This window comes from Mirounga angustirostris, unplaced genomic scaffold (genome assembly GCF_029215605.1).
Source record: "Mirounga angustirostris isolate CCGP_5_RB_7025 unplaced genomic scaffold, mMirAng1.0.hap1 SCAF_3, whole genome shotgun sequence".
In the NCBI taxonomy this organism is placed as follows: Eukaryota; Metazoa; Chordata; class Mammalia; order Carnivora; family Phocidae; genus Mirounga; species Mirounga angustirostris.
The window spans coordinates 108,299,854-108,317,208 of NW_026991711.1; the positions used below are offsets into that span (position 1 = coordinate 108,299,854).

At 35.0% G+C, this 17,355-nt stretch overlaps 1 protein-coding gene across 1 annotated transcript in view; it reads right to left on the minus strand.

Moving 5' to 3' along the window:
* The window catches only part of LRP1B (LDL receptor related protein 1B), a 1,839,752-nt gene that overhangs the window by 964,216 nt on the left and 858,181 nt on the right, over positions 1–17,355 (minus strand). Inside the window, exons 4-5 of the mRNA XM_045868938.3 lie at positions 11,665–11,784; positions 7,712–7,840 (exon numbers count right to left, since the gene is read on the minus strand). Coding sequence (XP_045724894.2) covers positions 7,712–7,840; positions 11,665–11,784 — 249 coding nt within the window. The remainder of the gene's footprint in view (positions 1–7,711; positions 7,841–11,664; positions 11,785–17,355) is intronic.

Consider the following 17,355-nt stretch of genomic DNA (forward strand, 5'->3'; position numbering starts at 1 on the left):
GATGTCCAAACAACTTAACACTGGGTCATGCCAAAAATAATGAGGATAATGAAGAAAAATAAACTGAGGAAAAAAATTCCCAGTAAGGTAAAAGGAAAACTCTAAAATGTACTACTTTAAAAAGGAAAGCATTCAAAGAGGAGACACGGATCAATTGTTTGCTGAGGATTGATAACTGAGTGATTAGGCAACTGGAGATTACTTGTAACCCTGACAGTAGAGCTGTAAGTGAGTCATAAGAATGTAAGACCGGAAGGGGAGGAAGTAGAGAAAGAAGAAAATCTTTCTGTGAGTTTTTCTATAAAGGGAAAAGAAAAATGCAGTGGTAGCTGAAGAGGAATATAGGTTTAAAGAAAGTTGTTTTGTATCATCTTTACAACAAGCTTGTGTCCTCATGGGAAAGATCCAGCAGAAGTCAAAATGCTGATGATTCAAGGAACAGAGAAGACAACTGTATGAGTCTAATTCTTGAATAGGTAAGAGTAGATGAGATTGATGCACAATTGCAGGGATTGGCCTTAGATAGGAGCACAATGTATTCTTCTAATCAAACAAGAGGAAGGCAGAGTGATTAGTTCTAGGTACAGATAGATTGGTAGATTTAGTAAAGTTCAGCGTGAGAAAGTTCTCTCGATTACTTCTACTTTCTCAAGTAAATATGAAACAAAATCATCATGTTAGAGTAAGGAGAAAGAGAGGTAGATATATGAAAATTCATTATCTAGAGGTAGGGAAGGAAAAGGTGCTTTAATGTATTTCACTGTTTTCTGACAGGGCTGCCAAAGGATGTAAACATACAGCCTATATTTAAGACTCCAATTTTCTACTTTGCTTTTAAAAAGACAGATTAGTTCTAAGTACTCAGTAGTAATTATATACCAAACTTCTAGCTACTTTACTAGCTATATCATCTGTAATTTGGTGGTATATTGTTCTAAACTTCTGAAGACTATTAAGATATAATTTATCTAATAATTTGGCAAGTGTTATCTGTCATAGAAAGCACAGATGGAGGCTCTGTGAGTCCTCGTGCTAAGAAGAAATGCTCACACACATTTAAAAATGCAATCAATACAATGAATTTTCTTTTCTCAGGACTAAAATGACTCTAAGCAGCTTGACTCAGGAGAATATGCTGAATATCAGTCATCAAAGTCAAGGGTAAGTATGGACTCTAGGGGGAGGGTGCCCGAGAGGTATACTCTAACTGTGGTTATTTCTTTGTTGATTGCTATTGATACAGGGGATGCCTTGAAGGCACTCTGAAAAAGAATTTTTTTTCGTATTAGAAAGGACAAAATATTCTTTTTCCCTTTATTTTTTCCCTGAGGATTTCAATAGCTATATACTTCTACTTTCCCAAGACAAAGTAATAGAGAAGTTATATGTGTGTGTGTGTGTGTGTGTATCCTGATCTGATCTTAAAATTAAACAACTTGTAATTTCTATGAATTTAAATGTGCCTCATTTGTTTTCAATTTTCATTATATGTCCAATTTTGAGACCAAAAAAGGGAGTTAATTGGAGAGCATGTATAATCACATACTCTAAATTGAGAATTTAATAGTTCTATAGCTATTCTACAAAAGTTAAATAGTGTGATAGAAATTTATACCTATATGTTGTGCCATTTGTAAAAATAAAGCTTATCTTGTCAGATCTAGAGCCTATAAATGTGGCCATGGGATTCTTTATACAAATACAAAGAAGTCCTTAGCTAGGTTGAAGTTAGGATGTTAAGTAGTAAAGCAAATGGAAGACATGCATTTTTTTTCTGTGTCTGATATTTTCTTACACTCTCGATAAATCAAAGGTGTCATGACACAAGACACCATGGTTACATTCTCTGTTTAAGATGCCAAGAAAGGTGCTAGACTGTGAAAGTGATGTCCTCTAGCAAAAAAAAAATCAAAAACAAAACAGAAAACGCACATAGAATATTCATGAGTACCTTAATACCTCAACACGACATACTCATTAATAGTATTTGGGTGGAAAATAAGTGATATTTAATTTGGGTCATGGAAATTCTATCAGAAATCATTGCCCTGTTCTGTCATGGAATGTGATTTCCAACTAAGTAAAGAGCCAGAAAAGATGTAGGGTATGCATAGTCCAGGCAATAGAGAAATATGTTCAATGGCAAGGCTAGGTTTTCAAAGGCAGCCTGGGAAGCTCTAGTATTTCTCTAGGACAGAGATTTAGGCAATACTGCCTAATTTAGGCAATACTACAAGAGTAGCTTGTTCTGCAACTGTATCTGCATAGTAAGCACAGTAGGATTATATGTTTCTCTGAAGAGGGCCTTGGTGGAGAGGGCACATTTGTGGAGATTATGCACATCTTCCCAAGCCATTCTAATGTCAATACTACAGCAAAGGTAGCATGAGTCCTGAATAACAAGACTAGTAAAATGCCTCACTGGTTTTTTTTGTTTTTTGTTTTTTGTTTTAAATCTCTTCCAATGTCTTGGCATTCCTTTTATTAATTCTCAAAATCTCAGTCCCCTATTCTCCTTCCTGAAAGTTCACAAAATTGTTTAAAGCATCTAAAACAAAACAAAACAAAACAAACAAAAAACCCAAAAACAAAACATTTACCAAGCACATACGCTGTTCTAGGCACTGAACTACTTCTCTGCCATTTACTGTTTACCATAGTGCCTATCATTTCCTCCATGTATACTTGACTGAGTAAAGAACAGCAAATCTGGGTTACTATGGTTATGGTCCATTAGGCTCACTCCTACCTTACAGTCTCATATACCATCATGTCATCAAATACCATTCTCTGTTATGCCTCAATAAAATGACAAATTGTGCAGGAACTAGACCTTTGGACTAGCTAAAAATAGTAAAAACTATGAATAGTGAATCTTCGCATGTCAAGACATAATCACCTATCATTCTGCAGGAAGCCATTCTTAGCCAGATGGTATACTGAAACAAATCTGATCCACTAGCCTCATAAATTCCCAAGGTTACTAAGACTTAATATGTCACCCTTTCTAAGAATACTCACATTTTAATATAGAGTGCTTTTAAAAAAAAAAAAAAAAGGAAAAAATAAGGCAAGGCAATTGTATTGTAATTACTGAATTCCAAGCATTTCGAGTGGCTATGGATACTATGATACTCTAAACAAGGAACTCTTCCTTCTCTCTACAGGCACCTGCCTATTCTCCCCACAAGCAGAACCAGAGAACCAGCCTTGGCAGAAAACCATGAATGATTCCTCTACCTTTTTTTTTTTTTAAGATTTTATTTATTTATTTGACAGAGAGATACATATCAAGAGAGGGAACACAAGCAGGGGGAGTGGGAGAGGGAGAAGCAGGCTTCCCGCGGAGCAGGGAGCCCGATGCAGGGCTCCATCCCAGGAGCCTGGGATCGTGACCCGAGCCGAAGGCAGATGCTTAACAGCCTGAACCACCCAGGAGCCCTTCTCTACCTTCTAAAAGAAAACTTTAAAATATACATTAGATAATAATAGAATTGGAGGTTAGATGTAGGAGCCATAGGCCATTAGATATTGCTTTCTTTCTCTTTCTTTTTAAGAATTACAGCAAAGAAAGCAGTGAGGAGTATGAACACATTCTTTAGCATCATCTAGGGTTGTACTTCCCTGGATTATATAGGGATTACAATTTGTATTTCTTACACCTAAGAGTTCCATTGCCTAAATGGTCTCCCCATCGCTCCAATCAGTGAATGGCACAGTATAAAGTGTAATAGAATCTTAAAGTTATTTAACGGTCGCTCTTCTCTCACTTCTCTAGGTGCTACATGGCAAAGAATCACATACTCTCTCTCTCATGGTGCCACTTACTTCAGCGCCTCTACACAGATGACCATATATGTCTTTAGTGCTCTTTATTCTGGGCCTGCTTTAGTGCAATCAGTAGAGTCCTATTGGTCCTGCAGAACTGTAAACTGGGTTAAGTGCCTGCCTTCGGCAAGTGGCAAGTGGTTAGGAGACTGAAAAGTACGGTCCAATGAGCCTGAATTTATCAGGAGTAAAACTGGCAACAGTTCATAAGTTAGACACCCTTGGCCATTACTCTCATTTTTACAGGTTCAGCTAGAGCCCACGTGTAGCCCTGGGTGCCTATATTTAATGCATATTTCTACATCAAAATTGGTCTAAATTGGTTAAAAGAAGGTAAATTAAATTTAAAAAAAAACTTTTCATTTTCAGATTTGACAACTCTCTAGAACCCTAATCTCAAAAAAAAATAATATATATATATATATATATATATACATATATAGAGAGAGAGGAAGTTTTACTGGATACATATAGATATTTTAATAATTATTTTTAAAACATTCTTTTCAAATGAGAAATACTAATGTTTAATTCAAAATTATTAGCTTTAATGCGTGTCCTATTCCAGTTACAAATACTCCACTATGACATTCATATTCCAGTATGTCTCCTCTTACATGGTACTACCAAGTACTATTTAAAATTATTTTTAAATGTACATTTTAAATTTTCTTCCATTTGGCAATTATTTATTTTGATATCAAATGGATAGTTGGACTAGATTACCTTTGAGTTCCTCCCAACCCTGAATGATTGATTCTACATTTCAGTAGTCAGGTCAATCTTACAAAGGGTGGAAAAGAAAAGAATTTGTCTGCATTGCATGAATTAACAGGAATGAAAAGGCCTCCTGCCTTACATTAATTTCTTTCCTCATCTGCCACAGGGTCTAAAATCCACCCCCTTATTAGAGTTATTTCTTAAAGGTACTCTTAAGGCTTGTGAATTTTATTTGGATTTAGACATTATGTTACAAAGGAGGGATAATCATTTAACTTAGATTAATTTACCTAATTACTATCCATTGTTACACTGATCCCACAGGCGAGTTCTAGGGTGAACAGTTGGGGAGTAACTACGATATTATTCTGTGTTGAAATTTATAAGCAGCTTCCTAGCCAATTGACTCTGCCTCTCTCTGCCTTCACATACAAGGCAACTTCTCCTAAGACCCTTTTTATTTTCCCATCTATCATCTAGTAAGACCTTTGCAGAACTCTCCTCTTGAGTCTAGTACTAGCTTCCCATTGTATCCTTTGGGTTTGATATTTCTTTCTTTCTTTTGTTCCTTTTTTTTTTTTTCTTTTTTTTTTTAAAGCCTATAGATCTTTTACACACATCCACTGCTCTGAGCTAGCCATTCTAATCTCCCATAGTTTCCTACACTCCCAACTTCTGAGATGCCTGGAACTCTGGCTTGACTTGAAGAAAAAGTTAGTTTCTAGAGGCCAGTAGGATAGGATTATAGAGGAAGAAAAAAGTGGGGCCAATCTAAGCAGCCAGGTAATGGAAAAGGGGAATGGCAAAGCCTTAAGACAAATGTAGTTTAATTTAAAACATTTTTCTAGCACCCATCAGTTATGGCAACACTACAGTATGATAAAATCTCCACAAAAATGTAAGGCTGATGCATTAAATAAAATTTTACATATAACTGAAGCCAAAATATCCTCTGGTTCATTTGTTATCAATTTGAGACAGCTAAAACAAAACTGATAGCTTTCCTTGTGAATTTGTACAAATACATTGGTTCAAATATCCAAGTGACCCTTAGAACTAGTCAGTATATGTTTTAGACTTGTGCCATTTACTGCATTACCAGCAGCTCATTTTTCTAAAACCACAAACCCCAGGAACATTCCCATAAAACCTGTATTTTTTAAACTCTGTAGGCCAATACTGTCATCAAGCCAACCACCAACAGGTAGAGGCTTTTATATGTTCTGTTATCAGTTCTAGAGTCATCAAATCTCCTTGGTTCAGCATTACATGCATTACATTATCATGTACCATCCCTCTCTGGTTACACTCTGTTATTGGCAGATACCTTCTCTGTGTAGAAAGAGAGGAAGTGCCTCTGTATAGGGTTTATCACATTATACCCTCCCTATATAGCCACAGCGATATTGTGTGGATCAATAGAAACAGCAAAGAACAAGCCTTCTACTTCTTTAGCCCATCAATATTTTAAATCAGAACTCTCAGTGGTAGGGAAAAAGAACATACAATTTGACTTAAATTTTCTCACAGATTGCCCCTGAAACATAAGTAGGGCTTCATATACTGAGTCAGTAATACAAAGATATAAACTAAGATGCAGAAGAGTTTCTTTTTAATTTGGTATACAAATATGTTTTGTAAATAATTAAACACACTATCTCGGGGAAATTGTTGAAAGTGTAGCATGAGGTTATGTTGTAAAGGGAGATAGCTGTGGCAGCTTGCTGAGCAAATCCAATGCTTTGCTCAATCTGGCTTCAAAAAAGAGAATCCCATCCCATGCCTAATTTTCTAATCGCTAATAAAAGGGGGTGGGGGACGTTCAATTAATTTACCAAAACAGCATAATTTGAAAATCCATAAAATGAAACCAGATTTGAGAAAAGTCAGAAGAAACTAGATGGAATAGCACGTACAACATCTCTTTGCATTATTCTTAATTCAACGCACAAAAAAATTAGGTTTATCCTATTGTTACTAGCACATCTCAAGGCTATTTCATTAGCAAACCATCAATACTTACTGAGTGTTTACTGTAGGCTGAATGCTGTGTAGAAACTATAGGCTTTATTTGCAGGGACAAGGTAAAAGGAAGACAGGGTTGAGACATGAAATTCAAACACTTAAAAGTGGAACGTTCATTTTAGTAATTTTAACCCGAAAGAGAAGTTCATTCCTTCTTTTATTTTCTTCCCTTGTTCCCTTCCTTCCCTCCTGCTTTTCTTGCTTCCACAAATATTCATCGAGTAGCTACGTGTTCCAGGCTATGATCAGATCTCAGTAAATAACAATAAACAAAACTGACAAGTTCCATACTCTCATAACAATTCCATCATTCTGGAGAAATCAGATGATAAGCAAATACATAATGAGTTCATTTTAAAAGGTAGGGATATAAAGAAAACAAAAGTGGAAATCATATAGTGATTGAGTAGGAATTCATAAATAAATAAAATTGGGAAATAAGATAGCGATGGAGACACCATTAAGCAGAATGGTCAGCAAAGATCATTCTGAATGTTGCCAATTTAGCTAAGACTTGAATGATAAGAATGTGAATATCACAGGGAAAAGCACTGTAGGCAAATAAAACAGCAAGAGGAAAGACATCAAGATAAGAGCAATGGAAACCAGTATGGCTGGTAAGTGGTGAACAGAGAGTAGCAGGAAGTGAGATCAGAAAGGTAAATGATACCACAGCTTTAGGTCCTTACATGTGTTGTGAGATGTTTGGATTTTATTCTTAAGATGAGTGAAAGTAACTGGGAGATTTTAAGCAAAAGAATGATATGATTTGGTTTACATTTTAGCAGGTAACTTTATTATGCTGAGTATGAATTTTGGTGGGAAAGCAGGAGCTCAAAGAAACCAGTTAGGAATCTATTGCATCATCCAGAGAGAGATGGGAAATTCAAATCAATTAATCCATTTCTTTTGGACAGGTTTTCCAAAACTAGAAACTTCCTGTAATGGAAGTAGTTTTGTAATGATCAGTGACAACTGAAATAACTGCTCTGGATTTTTAGGTATGGATCAGTGAATTAAAATGAAGGAAAAATCTATTTCTTCCAAGTCCATGGTACTCAACTATATTTCTAGTGAAAAGGGACTGCAAAAAGGAAATAAGAAATTCTAAAAGGACAAAAAAAAAATGATAACTTACCATTTTTGGCTTTGCAAGATCTGTTGTCTGGCTGCATTATGTAGCCCTCCACACAACTGCAGGCATAGGATCCATATGTATTTATGCAGGTCTGGCTGCATGCACCATAAATAGCACATTCATCTTGATCTACAAGGAAAATGGGCATCGTTTCTAAGCAGAATTTATTGCTGGGCATTTTTTTTTCTCCTAGAAGAAAACTTTTTTTTTTTTTCAAATTTTGGAAATAGATAATTATTTTAGAAAGGAAGAACCAAGTGCAGTAAGTCTTTTTAAAACCACACTAAGTGAAGGTTAATATTCAACGTTGCTTTAATAGTTAACAGAGATAAAAGATAGAACTTAGTATCTAATCTTTGATTTTAAAAGATAATATTAAGGCTAGAAGTCCTTGGATATTTCTGCAAAGATGTAAAATATACTCCAAAGAATATTTGTTGAATGGTTCTAGTGTTTATGACTTTTTCACTATTTTAACAAAGAATTAGTCTGGTAACATGGTTTTCAATGAACAGATAAAGAGTTCTGAGCCCAGCTACGCAAACCATCTTCACTAGATCAAAAACTATTAAGCACTAGTCAAAAAGAAATATTTCCTATTAAATTTTATTTTAATATCTATGGTCCTACTTCTATTCCTTACATCCTCCCTCTCCTTCCTCCTGCGTCTTGTTCAAATCTCTATAAATAGCAAGTACTTAATGATTTTTAACCAACCAGACAAATAAAAAAAATACGTCAGCTACTAACTTGGACAAATGTATATTCAGTCTGTCCTGTGTACCATGTACTATATTAATCCCTGAAGAAAGAAAAACATTTATAACACATGGTTCCTACCTCTAAGTGAAACAAGTCTAGTGAAATATAAATTTAATTCTATGCATTTCCTTATAATAGAGGCATACTCTGGTTATGACAGAAACACAGAGAAGTGAACCTGCTTGGAATCAGAGGGAGAATATTAAGTGAAGGCTGCATACTGACTTGGATTTAAAGGATGGTTTGGATTTTCTCAGATTCAATAAGAAGGGATAAGATGGAAAGGGGCATTCCAGTTAAAATAGCATGTGAAATGATATTGGGATGACATAGTAGGGATTTCAAAGAAGTATAAGGGGTCAAGTGGAATAAGGGCAGATAAGGGGGAAAGATAAAAGATGGCACTGGGAAAGTAGTATGGGGCCAGATAATGAAGTAATTTGTATGCTAAAGTAAAGGGTTGTATATTATACATAGGCATTGGGAAAACATTAATTAGATGAGCTATATAATCAACTTTATATTTTAAACCTAAATAAACACAAACACAAAAATAGATTGGTGAAAGTAGAGAAGAGATCCTGGAAAATTAGTTATGTGCTAATTTCACAAGAGAAATTGTATTTTAATGCCATCATATTTTGAACTAAGTCAGTGGTAGTGCAGATGGAGAAGAGAGAATGGACTGAAATGTTTAAGAACCAGAAGAGACAACATGTGAAGACTGGATAGATGGAAATGAATGGTGCTATACTAAAATAAGAATAAGTGCTATAATAAAAATATGTATTTGGTCTTTATCCTTAGTTTCTGGCACAGAGTTCCTAAAGCCCTTGCAATTTTCTGAGCAATAAAAGTGTCTTTTGTTATTTATGAGTCGTTTTGGAATATACCTTAGTCTATGCCCATGAGGTGACTCAGGGTGGGGCCACTAGATAATGTCAGGATGGAGAGGCTCCTCACCAGAAAGACCAAAGGCATGATTAAAGGGTGGGAACTCTCAGCCCACTCTCTGAACACCACGCTAAGAAAAGAGTTTACTAAGGAAAAGCAAAAATATTCCTGAGTAGTTAAGGGGCCATTTAAATTGGGAAACTTTGCATTTGTATGGCATTAATTTACACTTTTCTCAGATTTCTTTGGCTTCATATAACAGCTTGCATTCGTGGATGGTTTGTTTGAAGTAAGTTGCTTTGGGAATAAAAAGAATAGTTTTTGAAGCTAAGTTTACAGTGATAATGAAAGAAATTAAATCTTATATTCGGTAAAATCCAGCCCCTAGTGGCAGAAATGATTCTTCTCCATTTTCACAGATTTTTTTCAACCTTAATTTTATTGATTCTTATTTTAGCTTTTCTGACATGATTATGCTGTCCAGGAGAGCAATATGAGTAATGATTTTTTGTTGTTGTTGTTCTTTTTAGCCAGAATGCACTGCTATGACATTCATGTAACTCCACAAAATTGGCCGCAAAGGAATAGGCATGTCATTACTTATAATGCTGCCTTCTTTCTCGCTCTGAGGACAGAAAATACCCTGGATATATGGCTTCAGGAAAGCATAAATGATGCTCATATATGGCCATCCAGGGGCTCAGAGAAAGTAAAAAGAGCTCCTCTTTCAGTTGTGACCTTCCATACTGACTGATGTGTAATTCCTTATTAATGTTCAAAAAAAGATATTGATTATGGTTATTTTTATGGATCCAATTAGGAGGTTGAGGAGAAAGAGATCCATGCAAAAGGAGCTGAAAATCCTGACTCCTATAGGACTCAGTTGTAGCAAAAGGGTAAAGATGCTGTATAGGTATATTAACCTCCCCTGTGTGAATGGAAAGAGCTGTTTTGAACTGGAAATCGCATGCATGTGTGCATGCATGCAGAAGTACTATTCATATACGGCTGACTTTTGTGCTTATAAGGTGTCTAATGTTGCCAGATCTTCTGATTTTTTTTCAGATAGTCTGAACTTTTGTGTGCAATGTTCTGATTTTTAAATGTTGGTTTAAAGTTGGTGTGAGTCAAATAAGTATACCAGTTTCGTCCACCTATTGTCAGATTAAATAGTCTCCGAGTATAACTAACATTTAATAATAAACGTTCCTATAATATTTGTATTATGCAGAAAACAAACAAATAACAAATGAAAAATTCAAGCCCCAGATGTACATTAAAAAGCAGTGAACCTCTCCAAGACAAGAATAAGTGGACTCTGCAGACCTGAGCTTTAGTCCCAATTCTATTGCTAAGAAGATGTGTAGGACTTAAGTAAATGACTTAATTTCTCAGGGTCTCGCTTCTCTCACTTCTGTCACTAGAATTTTGAACAATATTCTCTCCGAGGACTCTTTCAACTTTAAGATTCTGTTTCTAGGTAAAAGTGATAATATTAAAGCAAAGGTTTAAAGCAATTGGCAAAGTACCAATTTTTTTTTTTTTTTGTAAAATAGTCTGTTTATTAGTGGCTCTAGCAATGCAGATATTCTTTGATTTTATATATAGATTCTATATTTTATGCTTTCTATATATAGATTCTAAATGCTATATAAAATGATGTAAGGATATATCAGATTTATATACATACACTAACATATATATATAACAGAAGTTAATAGAATGAAGAAGTAACCTAGAATTGTTCAGTATGGCAGAGTGGAGTCATTTCAGAGAGTAAACATGTGCTGTGGAACATTCACAAAAGCAAGAATTAAGACATTAAAAATACAGATAAATATGTTTATGTTCATTATTGCTGTTGGCAAAATGCCAACTGCCAGAATTACCAATGCAAAAAATGGAAAAATTGTAAAGAACATTGCATATTATTAACCCAACTTAGTTAATAACAAATGTCTATTACCCTGCAGCTGTATAACTGGTAGAAAACATCTAGGAAGTTAAAACCGTTAAATCCAGTGATTTCATTGTTAACCCAAACTGCTTCCCACTGTTGACATTTCCCATATTTGACATTATTGAAATCTGAATTGAAAACTGATTGGTAAAAATGCATATCTCTTATGTTTATGTGTATGACTTATGTAGTAATATCATCTTTTAAATCTCAAGAAACAAAAATATGTTAGCATAAACACTATGTGAAGCACATGGTAGGCGCTCAAAGATACTTGATTAATTTGTTAACTAAGCTTTTGTAAAAAAAAATGAATAGAATCATATGTCATACTTACCTCTACAACTTTTTCCATCTTCTTTTACTTCAAATCCATCCTCACAGTAACATCTTGTACTATTTCTGACCATTGCACATCTATACTGACAATTCAACTGCTGGCAATTAGGTAATAGTTCTGGAGAAGAAAAACAAAGACACTAGTCAAGATAACTGTGCACACATGCGTCCTATTTAAATTTAAATATTGTTAATATTTACTCAGGGCATAACCACAAGAATATAGATCTGATTGGTCTCCTTGAAAATTTCTGTGATTGGTTGAGAAAACAAACAACTATTTCCTCTAAAATATGTTGGCTTGTATTTGTTTGAAGTATTGTTAACAAAATTTCAGATGTTCGGTCTTTCACTTCTAGCTTATTATGTATGTTCAGTCACAAATCTTTTCAAATTCTGGTAAATTAAATTATTTCAAGAGGAAAAATGTCAACTCAGTGGTTGATTTCAACATTTATGCATTTCTTACCTGACACATTAATTGATTTTCTATCTTTTAAGGACTTGTTTTGATTTATAATCCATGTGTAACCTTCGTAGCAATCAATGTGAATATATTCCATTTCAATAATTTATCCTTCATTGGTGACAAACTATTAGACAAATACTGGACATAATATATTTCATTATATCTGAACTCTTTCAGAGCAAATACATCATTGAAGCAAAAGTTAGCAAACCCTCAGAGTAGATTAGAATTCAATATGATAAATGCATGAAACAGAGATGAAGTGACAGAAACATATTCATTGCACAAATAATTTCTAAAAAGAATAAGATTTGCTAAACTAGAAAAATATATGGATAAAATGTGTGACTGATTTTGCTGTCTGAAAATAGAGGTATTAATGGATTGCAGCAATCTCTTTTTTCCCCTGGGGAGAAAAGTAAGATCTTTGAAGATTAAGGTCAAATGATTCAAAATATGTTGATAATGCTACAAGTTTAGCTGATGCTTCAGAAAAAAAAAAAATATCATAAAAGTATATGAATGGTTCAAAGTGGAAAAGAACAGCTAGAACATTCCAAATTGAAAATTTGCTAGTTTACTATCTAAAGTATGTTCTTAGCCCAATTATTTTTCAACTCTTTCATGCAATTATTTCATGCATCTTCCCTTCTTAAAACCCCAAATCTTTTTCCTAATGGTCTCTCACATATTATGATCTTGCTTCCTACTTTTCCTGAGATAAATGAAGCAATAAAAGAGATTTTCCACAGATTTATGCTTCACATTTACCTACCACTGCCTATGCTTGTCCTTGCTTTTCAAACTTGGTTGTATTCATAATCAAAGCTTAACTCCAATCCCTGTGCAGGAATCCTATGCCCTCTCACCTATTCAAGGATATCACCTCAGCTCTTCTTTGCTTCCTCTCATTATCATTTTTTTAAAATAATTGATACTAGATCAAACAAGAACCCATCTCTTTTTCTTCTTTTTTTTAAGATTTTATTTATTTATTTGACAGAGAGAGACACAGAGAGAGAGGGAACACAAGCAGGGGGAGTGGGAGAGGGAGAAGCAGACTCCCCACAGAGCAGGAGCCCGATGCGAGACTCGATCCCAGGACCCTGGGATCATGACCTGAGCTGAAGGCAGTCGCTTAACCAACTGAGCCACCCAGGCGCCCAAGAACCCATCTCTTTTTGACAATTAAAAATTTTTGGAACACAGCCATGCCCATTTGTTTACATATTGCCCATGGCTGCTTTTACACTACAAAAGCATAGGCGACTCATGCCTCAGAGACCTATAAGCCCCAAGGCCTGAAGTATTTACTAGAGCCCCTACAGAAAGTTTTCTGACCCCTGTATTAGCTCTTTTTCAGCATCAAACATGCTCTTAACTTTTCCCCAACTTAAAAGCAAAAACCCGACCTCATTTCCTCTACTTGTCACCTTTGCCCAATTTCTCTGTTCCTCTGAATAACAAAACTTACAAAAATAATCCATACCCTTGTTCTTCTCCTCTGTTTCTATATTAAACCCACTGCATCGAGCTTTCACTTCCACTGCTCCACAGAAACTGCTTACATAAATGTTTTCAATGACCTTGGCGTTGATAAGTGCAATGACCTTTTCTCAGTCCTCATCTTACTTGACTTATCAGCAGTATTTGACAGTTAACTAGTTTCTTTTTTTTTTCTTTTTTTTTTTTTTAAGATTTTATTTATTTGACAGAGAGAGAGGGAACACAAACGGGGGGGGGGGGGGGAGGGAGAAGCAGGCTTCCCGCAGAGCAGGGAGCCCGATGCGGGGCTCGATCCCAGGACCCTGGGACCATGACCTGAGCCGAAGGCAGATGCTTAACGACTGAGCCACCCAGGCGCCCCTGACAGTTAACTACTTTCTGATACACATTCATGTCGTTGCTTTCAGAGGTCTACACTCTTGAGGTTCCCTTTTTCACAGTCCCCTTTGCAGGGTTCTTTCCATTCTAGTCAACGACGTAAGGTTGGAGTGCCTCAAGGCAGAAATGATGGTCTTTGTCTCCTGTCTATCAATTTGTTACTGGTGTATTCATCAAGTATCATGGCGTCCCCTTCACTGGAACATAACTACTAGTACCATAACTTGAAAGCTAGGTGTGCTCTCGTAAACTAATTTCACTGCTCTTATTATAATCAATACTTTATATTAGATTTCTTTCTCCTTGAAATACCCAGAAAAATTTCTGTTTCTTTGACATAGATTCAACCAATATCTGATCAACTATATCTGATTTGTGGGCTTGAATTTTGGCTCATCATTAATGATATGCTAATACAATGTTAATATTTATGTAATGTACAAAGACCAGTAACTTGGTCTGTAAAAATACATTATTAATAAAAAATACAGACTAAATGGTTCCTTGGAAATTAGGGCATTTTTGTTTTGCTTTATGGTAGTTATTTACATTTTAGTTTCCCTCACTAGTATCTATAGCTACAAATTATATACCTAACATATATCAAGTTCTTTAAATATGCAATCTCTTTGAAACCCCATAACAGTCAAACTTGCAGATATTATTGTAATTTACATTTTACAGATGAGGGAACTGATGGTTAATAATTATCCCAAGATTATATAGCAAAAATATATGACAGAGTTGCCATTCAAAACAAGGTCAGTCTGCCTACAGAGCCTATGTTTTTAATAATGCCTCTAATTCCCAATGTACAATATGGTGATGGTTAGAAACATAGTGTATTTTATTTTTATTTTTCATTCTAGGTTTAGTAGTGTGCTATAGATCAGGTGTTTTATAATTTTTATAGGATGAATGAATCAATGAAATACCTTAACTCTAGGATGAGGATTAACACTCTCAGGTGTCATTTCTAGTCCATTAAATTAAAGTAGGTCCTAAAGATAGTTCATTTACATCTTCAAATTAGGTAATTGAGTTGTCAAATCTTGTTTGATTATGATGGAATCAGTCCAAAAGTGCCTTGAATATATATGCTACTTTAGTTCAATTTTGATTGAGCACCTAGTCAATGCTAAGCACTCTGCTGGGGTTCTACACATGCAAAATTACTTTAGACAAATTAAGGAAATAACAACATGAGTGTGGAAGTAGGTGGGGTTAGGTGGGAAGGATAACAATGTAAACAACGGTCATAATTCAAAGTAGAGAAATTCATATGCTAAATAAAAATACAAGTGACATGAGCTGGAAAGAGAAGGAATCCTCCAGAGACTGAAAAAGAGCATAGATAATATGGAAAACAGTTGTGAAAAAAGTTTAATTTAAGCTGAAATTTAAAAGATAAGAAGAGTTCGGTAGACAAAATTTATGAGAATGCATTCCAGATAAAGAAGACAATATGAGAAAATAAATTAAAAGACAGGAAAGCATACAAGAAATACAGACAATGATAAATAACTGCGTGTGGCTAAACCACAGTGTTTGATGTGGCAGGAAATGGGGCTGGAATTGTTTGGGGCCAAATCAAGGCAGATTAATTCTTTGATTAAGTAGACTTTTCTGTTTTGATAATGAGAGTCATTGCTAGTAATTGAGGACCAAAGAGTTAGTACCTAATAGCAGGGAGAAAGATGAGTGAAATATCGTAAGGAAGAAAAGCTATCTAAAAGACTAGACATGGCAAAGGCACAAGTATGAAGATTTAGATGAATGGATGGCCAAACACTTGGTGAAAGCATAATGACAGTGAGTTAATAGTACCAAGAAAATGAATTAAGAATAACAGGAGGACTAGAAGTTTGGGGGAAAATACTAAGTTTGCCTTTGACAGTTTAGTTTCAAATGTAAACAAGAATGGCCAGGAGAGTTGAGAATTGGAGTCTTTCTAAGAAGAGAAGTCTGGACTGGAGATGTAGCTTTGGAAGCCACAGATGTAAAGTAGGTAAGTAAAGCCTGAAAAGGAAAGAATCATTCCTTATAAGGAATATTTATAATACAAATAAACCCCAAAGAACTTTTATATGTGAAAGGCAAGCAGAAGAACCATCAACAAAGAAAACTGAGAAATAATCAAATATATAGATGGGAGAAGCTGAAAAGCTTCACAAAATGTAAGGAGGAAGAAGAGTTCATGGAAGTAACTAGAGCAATAAATGTTAAATCCTTAGGAAATATTTCTGGATGAAACCTAAAAAATTCATTGCATTTTATAATAGGATCAATTAAGACCCTTAAAAAAGGTTTCAGTGGAACAGAGAGGATAGAGGTAAAGGTAGTAGTAAGGGGTTGGGACAGAAAGAGGAAATAGGAAAGGTTTCTCATAGAAAAGAATTAAATATATTATGAGATAAAGAGAATAAAGGTAGGGGTTTGACCTAATTTATTGAATCTGTACCTTAAGGCAGGCATGTTAGCTCAGTACCTTAAATGTATTATTTTTTCTTTCCATTTAATTTCTACAGCCCAATTCCTTGTTCTCCCTCTCAATTCAAAGTACAAAATCCACAGACCATTGGTTTCATCTTTCTGCTCTCTCCAGTCTTGAAATATCTGGAATATGCCTGCTAAGAATAGTTACCAACATGGGGATAGTGTTGGGGAGAATTAAGGAAAAATAAGAGAAAATGGGGAAAAACTGGGTATGAAAGACTGGACCTCACACATGGTTTAGAGTGTTAGGTGGGGTCTAGTGGTTGAAAATAGCAAAAGAGACAAGGGCAACTCAGCTTGTGATTCATCGAATGAGAACTCGTGTGTATGTGCAAAGAGATTGAAAGCATGATATCAGGTGCAATGGTAACTAGTGATTCTTCTAACAGATCATGAAGAATTTTGAAGAACTAACAACATGAAAAAGAAAATTTAAAATTTGACTTAACTCTGGGAAAGCAATACTAATTACTGTAATGTTATCTATTTGAGCTGCTTACCATTTATGCTTAATTACATGCAACACTATAATGCTTATGTAGATAATTAAAAATGCATCAGATTAATTTTGTTAGAAAGCTTATTTGGATAGAACAGAAATTTTGTACTTCAATTATCGGTCTTCATAGAGTGCTTTACATGAAGCATGCTCATTGGTTCATGTAACATTATCATTGGTTTGGATCTTAGGTTGAAGTAGGAAGACCACTAGCATCTAAGGTAATGAAATACGCAAGCTTGAATCCAGATATTTTTTTTTTTTTCAATTTTATTTATTTGACAGAATGAGAGAGGGAGAGAGAGAAAACACAAGCAGGCAGAGCAGGAGAGGGAGAAGCA